Genomic DNA, 13363 nt, shown 5'->3' with positions numbered 1-13363 from the left:
CGCGGGAAATGCCCACGGGGGTGGGGCGAAGGGATCCCGGGAGGCCGATGGGGAAATCGCTTCCCAGCAGGGGCGGGCAGCAGCGCCGAGCTCGCGTCGGGCAGGGCCGCCATGGAGCAGCTGCTGAAGCAGGTGCTGGGCCCCCTGGAGAAGAAGGGCGAGCGGGAGCTGCAGCGCTTCAGCAAGAGGGTGGAGAAGTGTCTGCTGAGGGAGGGGGAGAAACTCCTCGCCGCGGACACGCCGGAGGGCGGGGCGGAGCCGGCCGCGGATCTTAACGGCCGCGGGGACAGCGCCGAGCACTACGGGCTGACACACCCGGACCGCATCAGAGACCTGGCAGAGGCGCTCGGCACAGACGGTACAGAGAGATGGGGGAACCCCCACTGCCCCTCCCCACCCCCAGCCGGCCCCCTTGTTTCTGGGCACGACTAAATCCCCCCCTCCACCCCGCGGGGGTCTCTAGGAGCTGGAAACAACCCCCAGTCTGACTTTCTTTCCCCTCTTTTCCAGGCTGGGATTTCTCTCCCCCTGCCGTGCCCCACTTTCACTTTCATTCTCTTCTCCTCCCAGCTCTGTCCTGCAGCTCCCCTGCTCCTTTCCGGCCACATCCTGAGCTGCTGTGGCATTAGGGACCATTTACACCAGGGGAGAATCTGCTCCCCACCCCTACCTCATGTGTAAAAAATAAGAGAGGGTTGTTGATCCATTAGCAAAAACCCCTGCCGCCCCCCCCCCCAACACCTCCGTCCCACTCAGGCCCTTGGACCAGCACCCTCCACCCCCAAACCAGCTGAACGCTCACCAGCTCAGGTGGATTGTTCACTCACTGCAGGCAGGGACGCTCGTTTTGTTCTGGGTTTTGTACAGTGCCTGGCGCAATGGAGGCCCAGTCCCTGGCTGGGCCTCCCCGGTGCAGACATGCCAACGCTCACGAATGCATCGCGAGAGATGTGATTTCTAGGTAAAATTGAGCCTCGCTCATGATCTCGCAGTAGAATTCTGTTTTCGGCCCGAGTGGCAGGGCTCCTGCTCTCAGCCCCGCAAGGAGGGACTCCTGGACAGTCCCTCTTCATGGGGCCGAGAGTGCTCTGTGGGGTGTTTTAGGTAAAGTAAGTGAGAGAATCTCTCCATCCAAACTGCAGGTTAACAAAGTTGTTTGTTTTTAAATGGAGAATTTCCTTATTTTTTTTTATTTATTAATTATGAATCGCTCCATGCTCATCATGACAGGTGTCCAACGCAGGCCTTGCAGACTGCACCAGAATGAACCCTATTCCTTCCCAGTGGACTCCTTTCCACTGCCGTATCTGTCCTCCTTCCATCCCGTTCCCTGGGCCAGCCCCCCTCCCCGGCCCCATTTGTAGTAGGTCTGTGCAGCATTCACTTGAAAGAAAATGTGATAGTTAGAACAGGGTCAATGAACAAATCTAGCTGAGGAGCAGAAGCATCTGCTTGAGCCCTCTGAACCCCTGTTTCTCTGCAATTATGGATCCTTCTCCCTTTGCCCCTGACTCTCCCCGACTCTGCTATCTCACTCGCACTCCTGTTCTGGCCTCTGAGAACTAAGTTTGTCCTCTGTGTGTATGTGTGGGGAGGAGGGAGGGTGGGCTGTGCTGTGAACTGACCACGGGTCCGAGACTGATTTCCCCCCTTTTTTCTCCAGTGCCCCCTGAGTCTGCAGCCACTGCTGTGCAGAGCAAGCCCCTTCCTGCCGCTGCCACAGCCGGAGCAGCAGGTGAGTGGGGTGCAGCTCGAGAGGCGCGTGAAAGGCTCTGAAAGGAGGATTCCTTTCCCCCAGCCCGGGACAGATCATTCCCTTTCCAAAGCCCAGGCTTGGAGACACCTGGGGCCATAGGCGCCAACTTTCCCCGCTCACGCCCACCCACCCTAGGCCTTGCCCCTGCCCCGACTCCACCCTTTTCCCACCTCTGCCCCGCCCCCATTCCAACCCTTTCCCCAAAGTGTCTGACCCAGCTCCGCCCCCTCCCTGCCCCTATTGGACCCCTTCCCCAAATCCCCGCCTGGCCCCGCCTCTTCCCCCGAGCACGCCGTGTTCACCCCCCACCCAGCGCTTGCTGCGTGAATCAGCTGTTTTGCGGTGCAAGCCCTGCGGGGGGTGGGGTGGGGTGGGGTGGGGGTGGAGAAGCAGGACGCTGCGGTGCGCCCAGGGGAGGAGGTAGAGGCAGAGCGGAGGTGGAGGTGAGCTGGGGCGGGGGGGCAGGGAGCTGCCGGTAGGGGCAGCTGAGTCGGCACCTATGCCTGGGGCAGCTTTGGCTCATGGCTCTTCCCCAGTCCTCTAGATTTCTGGGGGGATCATCACCCCCATTTCCTGCTGTCATGGACTAGTGGCAAATGGCAAGTGTTGGGGGGATAAGGCTCCCCGTGAGTGGTCTCCGCCCCTTCCAGCTCTGAGCTGCGACTCGCTCTATAGCACTGACGCGTCCTCTCTGTCTCATTTGCTCCAGAGTCCCTCCCCACAGTGATTCCTGACTCTGAGCAGCTGGAAATTCTCCCTTTGGACAATGCAGAGGGACACACAGGTCAGTAGTTCAGGAGAATGTAAGCACTACAACAAGGGGAGTCCTCCAGGCCCATCCCGCCCTCCCATTCGGGGCTCAGGGCTTCAGCTGTGGGGCACCATGGCCCCCCTGAAACCATCTCGTGGCCCCCCGGAGGGCTGGGATCCCAGGTTGAGAGCCAACAGCATCAGGCTGGAGTCAAGGGGAAATATTTACTGGAGCTCCGCTCTGGATAGCTGAATTTAAGCCCTGCCTTTGTGGATTCAGCAGGTACCACGTGGGGCTAAGCAAAGAGGGCTGAGTCCCCTTCTCCGCCCCAACAGAGATCCATGTTGGAGTCCAGAGACATCAAGCGCTCCTGGAATGTAATGATGGGACATAGGAACTGCCCCAATGGGCCCATCTAGCCCGGTATCCTGCCCCCTCCATGCCACTCTGGATCAAATCATTGGGCCAGTCTAGACTGTATCCTGCCCCTCCTTACAACCCCAAATCAGATCAATGGGCCCATCTAGTCCAATAGTCCAACTCCAATAGTGGCCATTAGCAGACGCTACAGATGGAAGCCTCACTCCGAGGCAAGATTTCTCCTTCCCTCTCTCTCTATCCATTTGACGTCTCAGTTGTCCTGCGGAGCCCGGAGGTATCAGAAATATTCCAGTCTCAGCCACTGGTGGAGGGCAGCCACGTGGCCTTCAGCTGCTTCGTCGCAGGGTACTTCCCCCAGGAGCTCACTGTGACCTGGCTCAGGAGGGAGAGTGGAGCCAGTGTGGCCACGCCCATCGAGGACTCTGCTGATTACGCCATCATCCACAAGGAGACCCGCACCAAAGACAAGGAGACCTACCAGCAGATGGTGACGCTGTCCTTCACCCCGTCGGCACAGAGAGACCACGGGGCAGAGTTCATCTGCCAGGTGGGACATGTGGCCCTGCAGACCCCCATTGAGAGGAGCACCGGGACGCTGGAGGTCAAAGGTCAGTCTGAGTTTAAAGATGGAGAGCTATTGCCCATGGGTTGTTTGTGTATCTGTCTCCAGTCCTAGATCCTAATACTCTGGTTTGTTGCCCCAGGCCCCAGCCAGCCAGTCCATCTCCTAGACCCCAGTTTGCTGGTCTGGATTATATTTCAGGTGTCAGTCACTGCAGTACTTGGTAGCTTTAGTACCTGACCCTGGAAATAAGTAAGTCACTCACCGCTGAGCTTCTATTGCTGGCATCTGTGAGCAATCCGAGTCCCTTTACTGAAGCTTCTCCCAACAGCAAGTGCTGCGCCGGGTGATACCCCAGTGAGGTTTCGCAGGATGAGGCCCCATATCTGTGGTTTCCTCCCACTCTTGCTTGAACTGGGATTCATCCATAATGGGGTCTAGAGAGCCCTCAAGCTCTCCTGGAACAAAATGATGGGACAGAGGAACTGCTGCTCCAGATCCAACCAATGGGCCCATCTAGCCTGGTATCTCGCCTTCCCCATGCTGCCCCGATTCAGACCCATGGGTCCATCTAGCCCAGTATCCCACCTCTCCCTGCTGTCCTGGATCAGACCCATGGGTCCATGCTCTTTGGGGCAGGGATCATCTTCTTGTTCCGTGAGTGTACAATGCCTAGGGGAAGGAGTCTTGGTCCAGGAGTGGTGTTCCTGAGAAAAGTAATTAACAATAATCTCAGGTCCTGACTTCCTGGGATCTTCTAAAGTGCTGCTTAGCTGGGGTGAGTACAAAAGTCCAGACCAGAAAAGTCCTTCCAGAAAAAGATATTGGGAAACAAGGACCTGACATTTTGAATGTTAAGATTACGGGAAGGATTATGTTTTTCCCAAAGAAATGTGCTGGGCAGTTTAGCCAGGGCGTCAGGGCAAGAAACAGCACAAACATATGTTTTTGCTGAGCCTTTCACCTCTATACCTGACGAGGAATCCAATACAGAAAGGACTGTTACTCTAACTTCCCTGGTGAAATAGCTTGTGTAATGTCTTCTCCTGGTCTCTAACTCTGTTTCCTGGGGTCTCTGAATAGGTGTAGCTACTCCCGACGCCAAGGAAGTTGCCCCCGATGACAGGGAAGTTACTTCTGTTTCCAAGGAAGTTGCCCCCGACATGAGGGAAGTTACTCCTGTTTTCAAAGAAGTTGCCCCCAACTCCAGAAAAGTTACTCCTGTTGTCAAAGAAGTTGCCCCCAACTCCAGGGAAGTTACTCCTGTTTTCAAAGAAGTTTCCCGTGACTCCAGGGAATTTAAACCCATTTCCAGGGAAGACAGAGGAAGCGGAGCTGGTAGAAAAGGTGAGAGGCAAGCTTTGATGGGCAAGGTTTTTATATGACATTGAAGAGAGCTGAATGGAGGGTGGGGCGAGAGGTAGATGGGCCCAGAAGTGCGAGTCCAGCTCTGGGTTAGGCTGCAGCTCAGGGTCAAAGGCCAAATCAGGGTGAAGTCAGGTTCCACAGTGCCGGAGTTCTGCCAGTGGCTCTCCCTCGATTTCCTACCTGCATCTTGGGCCAGATCTAAACCCAGTGATGAAAACAGGCCCCTCTCAGTTTTGGATCTGACTCAAATCTTGGCTGTGGATTTGAACCCAAAGGGGCTGAGGGTTTAAGGTTCCTTTTGGACCCAACTTTTAGAAACACCATTGTTGTTGTGAGCCAAAACTGAACCCTTGGGCACCAAGATAGTGGCCTCTCAAATCCCATATCCCCTTGGTTTGGAATGGAGTGGAGAGGGGTTGATGTGGATGTGAAGGAGGCCGAAGGGGATAAAGACCTGGAGAAAGAGGAAAGGACAGATCTCAGAGACACTGAGGAGGAAGACGTGGTAAGATTTGGGCACTGCCTGGATATGAGGGTGTCAAGAGAGAAGGACCGAGTCAAAGATGCAGCCAGGTCATGGGCTGGAGTGGCAAGGAGGATGGTGGTGCTGTCAAGAGACAGAGAACGTAGGGCCTCGCAGGGGAGATCTGGTTGGCCAATGTGAGCTGACAGCGAGGTACCCAGGAGGAGGCTTCAGAGAGACAGGACTGAGAGGAGCGATTGGGTTGGAGTGGGAACAAGAGCAGAGATCTGAGAGTCACAGGCATGAAGATAGCAGCGAAAGCCATGGGAACAGTTCAGAACAGGGCGAAAAGGAGGGATCCTCTCAGCGAGAAGTGGGAGCAGCAGGGAGGAGATCCGCTGGATGAGTCACCGGAGCAACCAGAGAGGTAGGAGGACAGTCAGCAGAGGAGGGAGTCTTGGAGCCTAAGGTAGGATGAAGTACCAAGCAGGAGGGGTATGATGGATGGTGTCTGAAGCAGTGGAGAAATCAAGGATGAGGATGGGGTTAAAATGCTGAGACTTGGCCCAGAAGAGGGATTTGGTGATGGTGGAAGCCAGATTAGAGGAAGGGAACCAAGGTGGACCTGGACGGGTGGTTGTTGGTGGCGGATTGAATGGAGTTGGAGGTGAAGGGGAGACAGGGCTTAGCGGGAGGGGTTGGGGATTGGTTTTGGATGACAGGGCAAACCAGATTAATTATGCATGGGAGGGAGGTTACAGAGCAGAGAAAATCTGCCTGAGTACAGAGGGCCCCGTGGGGGTTAATAGCTAGGGACTGAGCCAGTAAAAGGATCAGTAGCAATACAGGCATTTGAGCAGTTAATCAAGATGGGCAGGTGATTGTGTGGATAACAGACTAGTGAGCAGACTGTGGAAAATGAAGTAGCTAATAGACTATGTGGATTCTTATATCTGGAGTAGCTGATAGACCATGCACATAATCAAACAGAATGCATCGATAAGAGAGTTGCTAATGGACAGTGTTGCTAATCAAAGTGCAGCAGAGAGCATGATGCAGACCATTTCTTTACTCTCTTGTGTTCCTCTTTTTCCCCCTCAGAGACACACTTTGTGGACCGGCACCGAGAACAGCTCATCCAGCGAGTAACTCTGGTCGAGGGTGTCCTGGATAAGCTGCTGGGTGACGACGTGCTGGACAATGAGCAATACGTGACCATTACAGCCGAGAGAACCAACCCAATGAAAATGCGGAAGCTGTACGAGTTCATGGTGAGCTGGAACAAGTATTGCAAGGACCAGCTCTACGAGGCGCTGAAGGACAAGTGCAAGTTCCTTGTTGCGGATCTGGAAGGGGAATGAAGACAATGAACACACACCCCCACCACACACACACACACAGCCTTTCCCTTTGCTTCCAGTGTCTGTTCCAGGGAGGAAAACCCATTTCTGGCTCTTCCCCATGTTTCCAAAGGTGTCACAACTGGTTAAGACGAGGGCTGCGTGAAAACTTCCCCTTGAAATTATTTTCCAATGGAAAAATCAGGTTTTTAAGAAGATAAAATATCTACTTTCTGAGAAAAAAAATTGTTGAAAAACCAAACACCCAAACCAAAAAATATTTCAGCCAAAACCTGAACATATTTCAATTTGGATATAACTTATGGTAGTTGTAGTTCACTTGCCTCATCCCCATTCTCATCTATGGACCAGGGCCCTTAGCTGGACTACATTTCCCATGATACACCATGGCCAGGGATTCCCATGATGCAACTGCCTCCTCACCAAAAGGAGAGACCCTGGTGCATACTGGAGGCCAGACTGCAGTGGAGAATGGGGTCATGGGGCACCCAGATTTCAACGCCCACTTGGAACAGTTCCAAATCAAAATATTTTGGTTTTAGTTTATGTGTTTGGGTTTTTTTGTTTTGTTTTTGCTGAAAAGTTGAACTTTTCAGTGAAAAATCTGGACAAGAATGAAATCTGTTTATCTGTTTTTGTTTTGTTTTAAAACATCAGTGGAAAAATCCTTCGTTTGCCAACATCTGAGCCCCAAACCAAACTGCAGCTCCCTCTCCTCGCCTGGCTCTTCCAGCCACCTCAGCCCCTGGCTGCTTCATTCTGTTGGCAACTGAGCGTGAAGGGCTGGAGGCTGAACTGAACAGCTGCTGGGCTGCGCTGGTGAGGACTGCCAATCTGGGGGGCTCATCTCCATCTTATCCTAGTCTCTGGGAAGATAAAGGACGTCAGCCCTGAATCCCCACAGCTACATTCCATCCCTTGCAGGGCCAACACTTGGCCACCGCATCCCTCTCTTTGGATACAAAAAGTCCAGAGATGCCATCCTAGAGTTTAAAGCCAGAAGGGACCATTAGATCCTTCAGTCTGACCTTCTGTGTAGCCCAGGCCCTGACATTTCACCCAGTTATCCCTGCACTGAGCCCAGTGACCTGCGTTTGACTAAAGACTCTTCCACAATGGCAGCTGGTCAGGTTTTGAAGACACCAAGAAATGGAGGATTCACCACTTCCTTTGGGTGTTTGTTCCACCCTGAGTGAGAAAAATCGGGGCCTGATTTCTAATGTGAACTTGTCTGGCTTCAGCTCTCCAGCCCCGGGTTCTTGTTCTGTTTTTCTCCAGTATATTGCAGAGCCTCAGACGCTGCAGTATGCTGTGCCCTTCCCCCACGCTCTCACTTCCATTACAGACCCATTCGTCCTTTGTATCAGGGCTTCGGGCACGGCGATTCCACCACTGCCAGGACGAGGCTCTGCTCTGCTTCTCCCTAGACGTTCCCCAAGCCAGAACCGGGCAGCTGCCCTGGGCCGTTGCTGTCCATCTAAGTCCGCCAGCACCAACCTCTCGGGGCCCTGTCGGGAGAGGGGGCTGCCTGTCACCCAGCCTGCTGAAAGGGGAAATCACTGTAATTCTCTCGTTAACTAATAGGGGCTGGTTCTTGTGATTAGTTTAACATAGAGCAACTTTTGTATCTTTGTATTTAAATTAAAAAGCAGGTGGTACCGGGCTGAGAGTGGGGCAGTCGCTCGATGGTGGCAAGGAGGATTTTGTGGTTGGGGGGTGGAGGTGGAGGCGGGTGCAAGGGAGGAAGCAGCAGCTGCTGGGAGGGAGGCAGGGAGGGAGAGAACACTTGGACTGTGATAAGTAGGGGCGGAACCCTGAGCCAGACTTTCCCAGCCCCAGCTGAGTGGGAAGGGGACATGGGTGGGGCAGAGTCAGGACTGGGTATTCCCTGTGTAAACAACAAAACCCCAAATAGGGCAAAGGCTGATGCCCTTAGGGGTGTGATCAGTGCAGCTGGGAGTGTGCCTGGGTCTGTGGCTTCGTGCTAGCAGGCAGGAGCAGCAGAAACGCTCTTAAACTGGGGGGACCACGGGCACCTGAACCCTCTGTAGCACCCCTACTCCCAGAGGCTCTGTCCCGCCCCTTCCCCTGAAGCCCTGCCCCTGCTCTGCCCCTTCCCCCAAACCCCACCCCCACTTGCTCCTCTCCATCCTCTCCCCACAGTCACTTGGCCAGTAAAAGTGAGTGGGCCATGATCTCCTGCCCCCCCCCCCCCCTTCCAGCAGCCCTGTTAGGAGGGCTCGTGGTAGCCTGCTAAAACTGGCTGTGTCGCCACTGCAGCTTGCGCTGGCATTCAGGCTGGTGTGGGGGGAGGCGGGAGGAGGGGTGTCAGCTTGGGAGCCTGAGCTCCAGCCTGTAGCATGATACAAGCACTCTAGCACAAGTCTGTGGAGCTGGGTGGGGAATCTCGCTCCCAGATGCATGGCACGCGAAACCTTACATCAGAGTGAATAAATGAAGACTTGGCACACCACTTCTGAAAGGTTGCCGACCCCTGATCTAGAGGTTACAGTGGATCACGAGTTGACTACAGGTCAACAGTGTGATGCTGTTGCAGAAAAGATGTCATGCTGGGGCGTATTAACAGCAGTGTCGTATATAAGATGGGGAGGTGATTGTTCTGCTCTTCTCAGCACTGGTGAGGCCTCAGCTGGAGCACTGTGTTCGGTTCTTGGTGCCACAGTTTAGGAAATATGTGGAAATATGTTGAGAGTCCAGAGGAGAGCAACAAAAATGATCAGAGGTTTAGAAAACCTGGCCTGTGAGGGAAGGTTGAAAGAACTGGACTTGTTTAGTGTAGAGCAGGCCTGCACAACTCGTAAAGTGGCGAGGGCCATATTACTCCAAAGAAAACAGCTGAGGGCCAACCCCCCCCCCCCAGCACTGCCAAGCCCCCCCGAAACACAACACCCCCCCAGCGCCATCCCCAAAATACTCCCCCCGAGCACCCCCCGCCACTGCCCATCCGCCTCTTCAGCCCCCCTCCCTCACCCACTGCTTGCCTACTCACCCCCCACAGGCCACAGCGTGAGCCCACACGTGGGCTGCATGGTGTGCAGGCCTGGTCTAGCGTATAGAAAGCTGAGGGTGGATAACAGCCTTCAAGTATATCAAAGGTTATGATAATGAGAACAGTGGTCAACCGTGCTCCATGCCCACCCAGGGGAGGACAGGAAGGAATCGGCTTAGTTTGCAGCAAGGGAGATTTAGGAAAATCTTTCTAATTCTATGGATACTTAGGCACTGGAACAGGTTCCCTGGGGAGGTTGTGGAAGCCCTGTAAATGGAGGTTTTTAAGGACATATTAGACAGGGATGGTCTAGGTCTTAGCCCTGCCTGAGTGCAGGGGATGATCTATCAAGGTCCCTTCCAGCCCTACATTTCTATGATTCTGTGCTCCAGGCTAGGGCTGCAGGGGCTGAGCCAGACTTTCTCTGCAATTACTGCTCTGGGCTGCTGCCTCCTTGGGCCCCAGAACTGAGAGCAGGGTGACTGTCTCTCCAGTGTTCCCAGTACCCCTGCTGCTGGTGCCCCACCACAGGGGCTTGGGCACTGGCTTAGGCCATAGGAGACCCAGGTTCGTGTGCCTGCTCTGCTATGCACTTCCTATATGACCTTGGCCAAATCACTTAACCTATCTCTGCCTCAGTTCCCACAGGCACAATGGGGATAAGGGCACTGGGCTGTGAGGATAAATACTGGGTGGGAAGTGCTTTGAGATCTCCTGATGAAAAGTGCTATATAAGACAGGCATGAGTATCGTGAAGCAACCTGACTTGGGATGCAGAGGCTGGAGGAATGGGGGGGAACACCTGGGAGAGAGAGCTGCAGGAGCCAGAGGGTGGGGGGGATGATAGTGGGGGGGGACACAGGAACTGCGGGGGGGTCAGCAGAGGCAGGGAAGGGAAGATGAGCTGGGAGAGGGTTAGGTTTTGGGAGGGTGTATAGGCACCGATGGGGGGGGAGGATAGTAGCACAGTGGGAAGGGGACAAGGATTATAGGAGTAAGGATAGGGGCAGAGGGGTCTGTAACCACCTCACAAAGCTTTTCCCTTTCTCAAAGCTCTGACATACCCATAAAAGGTGATCGCATGTTTCTTCTGCCTTACAGGGCACACAGAGTCTGTCTTTGTGTCTCTTCATCTGAAAAAGATTTTAGTTTGAGCCAGAATGTGAATACTCTAAACAAAAGCACTTCCTGCGTATGTCCTGTCCAGTCCCGAAGCATGTCATCATCCTCAGTGCTAGAGCACAGTTCAGCTAATCAGCTTCCTCTTTAACCATTAGTGCAATTTTTTTTTTTGCCATTTCCCTTTACATTTTTCTGTACTAGGCTTTGGAATTCCTACTTACTCAAGGGCATTTCCGTGTTAATCCTTCCATTTCTCACAGCGTTTTTAGCTGCTTTGTTAGCCATTTTGTTCCCTGTTATCCCAGTAAGCACTTTTTTGGACCCACCTGTATATGTGTAAGCAGGGTCTGCTGAATTCTTCCCCGACAGCTACCTGGGAGAGACTTCAAGAGCAAACTGTATTTACATGAGCACACCTACTCTGCTTAGATAGCCAGCAGATAGAGCAGTGTGTTGCTCAAAGTGATAAACTGTGGCTGGTGTTGGGTTACAAATCATCTTAGTAGTGAATGCAGGAGTAGCGAAATGCTGTTACCAATGTGGGCATTATTGTGAATAAAGGGGAGCAGAACTGTACTTAACATGTCCCAAATGAGGGGGATCCCCCTCAGCTGAAAGGACCTCGTCAAGCCAGGGGCTCAAATGCCAGCGCCCCATCAAAGTAAGAGGGGTGGGGATAGATGTCCCAGCCAGGAGATGTGGAACTTCCTCCAAAGGTCCTTCCTGGACTGGTTTTACTTGTTTCCCTCCACTCTTCAAAGAAAGAGCTAAATAGGGTTTATTAGGAGCCTCTCTAGATCTGCACTGACCAAGGACAGCAACTGTGAGTGGGGTGCAGAGAAGGGATGGGCACGTTAAAGGGACTTTTGGATTGCTGGACTTAAGAACCTGAGGGGGAAAGGGCACTGCCCAACTTATTTGGGGATGGGTCTTTTACTCATGGTTTATGAACCCTGTTTGCAGTGTCTTCCCAAATTAATGCCAAGTCACTCCCCTCCTTTTATTAAAAGTTTCTTTTCTACACTCAGACTCTGTGCTTGCGAGAGTGGAAGTATTGCCTCTCAGAGGCACCCAGGGGTGGTGTATAATTTTCCTAGGTTACTGGGTGGGAGCTCAATCTCGTTCTAAGTTGTAGCAATGGAAAAGAACCCCTAGATGTTGAACCTGGCCCTGGCTGTTGCGGGCTCCACCTGGCAGAATGGTTACAATAGATTGACAAAAGTGACTCCACTCCTCATCTATAGACTGGTACACTTCATTTTCAATACCTACTCTCTCTTTTTTTACCCTCAACTTTATAAAATAAATCTAAATCCACATTTGGGCATGTGACTTTCCATCCCTAACTAATTTTCCCATGACTAAAAGTTTTGACTTCATTCAGGTTTTCCTTGTCTTTCAACTCCTGCATGTGGAGTTCTAACATCCTGTGTTTGTAACGGGGCACGATTTGCCACCATGGTGCCTCCTGCTGGCCATCCTAGGAATTAGCTCTCAGTTCCTCCAGTCCGCCTTCAGCTAGTGGTGTCATGCCTGCCATCACTGCTGTCTCCACTCTTTCGACCCACGTTGCTCCCTGAACTGCAGCATTCTCTTCTAGGTATGGTCCTCCAGCTGTGCCCCCACCCCAGTATCTCCCTTCTTCTGTGGGACCAGCAGTCCTTAGTCCTCAATGGCCAGCTGCAGTCCAAGGTTCAGCCCCTCACCTCAGGTGCAAACTGCAGTCTGGATACAGGCAATTCTCCTCATTGGCAAGTGGGGTGCAAAGGGGGGGGAACCCAGACCTGCCTGCTACTCTGGGTCCTGGCCCTGGGACCCTATAGCTAGCAGCCACCTACTCCAATCTACTGCCTGTTTTCCCTGGGCCTCTTCCCCCGCAGCCCTAGCATCCTCTCAGCCCTGGTAGCAAGACCCCAGTCTGGTAGTAGTCAGTCAGCAGCTCACCCTCATGCTCTGCTGCTCCTGCCCAGCACTCCTCTGCTCTATCCATAGCACTTCTTCAGGCACCCAGTGCTCCACCCTTGCCTTCCAAAGAGAGACTGCCCCCTGGTCTGCTGAACAGTCCTTTATATATGGCCCTCACCAGCCCTGATTGGCTGCTCCGGCAAGCCTTCCCCCTATTGGTGGGCTCAATAAGCCTTTTCCTGATTAGTGGGTTCTGCACAGCCTCCCTGGTGCTGCTTTTAACCCCTTCTTCTCCCGTGTGGGGCAACCATCCCGTCACAGTGCTATATAGTTCACCTATCAGATTCCCAACAAGCCTCGTATTTTGCTTGGCACTTTCATCATTGCAGTTCCCATTAACTTTGGCCCAGAAAGTTAGGACCAGTCGTTTCATTTGTAGCGTAGCTGGCATTTCACTAGAAGCGATCTGTAGTGCGCACAGGTGTTGTAATAAATGCACTGTTCGCAATTCATAGTGCCTGGGCTTGTATTAAATCTAATTTTTTAAGTTCTGATTTTGACGCTGACCCAAACATTTGAGAGCCAAGTCAGTAACTGGTCTGATTAAAGCTCTGTAGGCTGAAAGCAGTGTTTTCTTATCTGCTCTCCCGCAAGAGAGAGATTAATCCGTCCTGCCCACTGATC

At 53.1% G+C, this 13363-nt stretch overlaps 1 protein-coding gene and 1 long non-coding RNA gene across 3 annotated transcripts; one reads left to right on the top strand and one right to left on the bottom strand.

Moving 5' to 3' along the window:
- Positions 1-17: 17 nt before the first annotated feature.
- On the top strand, positions 18-8305 carry LOC120403177. 2 transcript variants are annotated; one of them, XM_039534006.1, is made up of 6 exons: positions 18-358; positions 1664-1735; positions 2466-2540; positions 3143-3496; positions 4534-4797; positions 6383-8305. In XM_039534006.1, the coding sequence occupies exons 1-6, from the start codon at positions 112-114 to the stop codon at positions 6640-6642; spliced, it is 1272 nt and encodes a 423-aa protein (XP_039389940.1). In that variant the 5' UTR covers positions 18-111; the 3' UTR covers positions 6643-8305. The 2 variants fall into 2 exon arrangements, with proteins under 2 accessions (XP_039389940.1, XP_039389941.1); XM_039534007.1 differs by lacking the exon at positions 2466-2540 and having other exon boundaries at positions 20-358.
- Positions 6490-12822, bottom strand: LOC120403229. Its single transcript, XR_005597486.1, has 3 exons — positions 12719-12822; positions 10717-10785; positions 6490-6627 (listed from the first exon to the last, which is right to left on the bottom strand). It is a non-coding gene; the product is annotated as an uncharacterized LOC120403229 (long non-coding RNA).
- Between the last annotated feature and the right edge of the window lie 541 nt (positions 12823-13363).

The sequence above is a fragment of the Mauremys reevesii genome, linkage group 4 (assembly GCF_016161935.1).
Source record: "Mauremys reevesii isolate NIE-2019 linkage group 4, ASM1616193v1, whole genome shotgun sequence".
NCBI lineage: Eukaryota > Metazoa > Chordata > Testudines > Geoemydidae > Mauremys > Mauremys reevesii.
The sequence above is the reverse complement of the archived record's forward strand: the minus strand, read 5'-3'. Positions and strand labels throughout refer to the sequence as shown.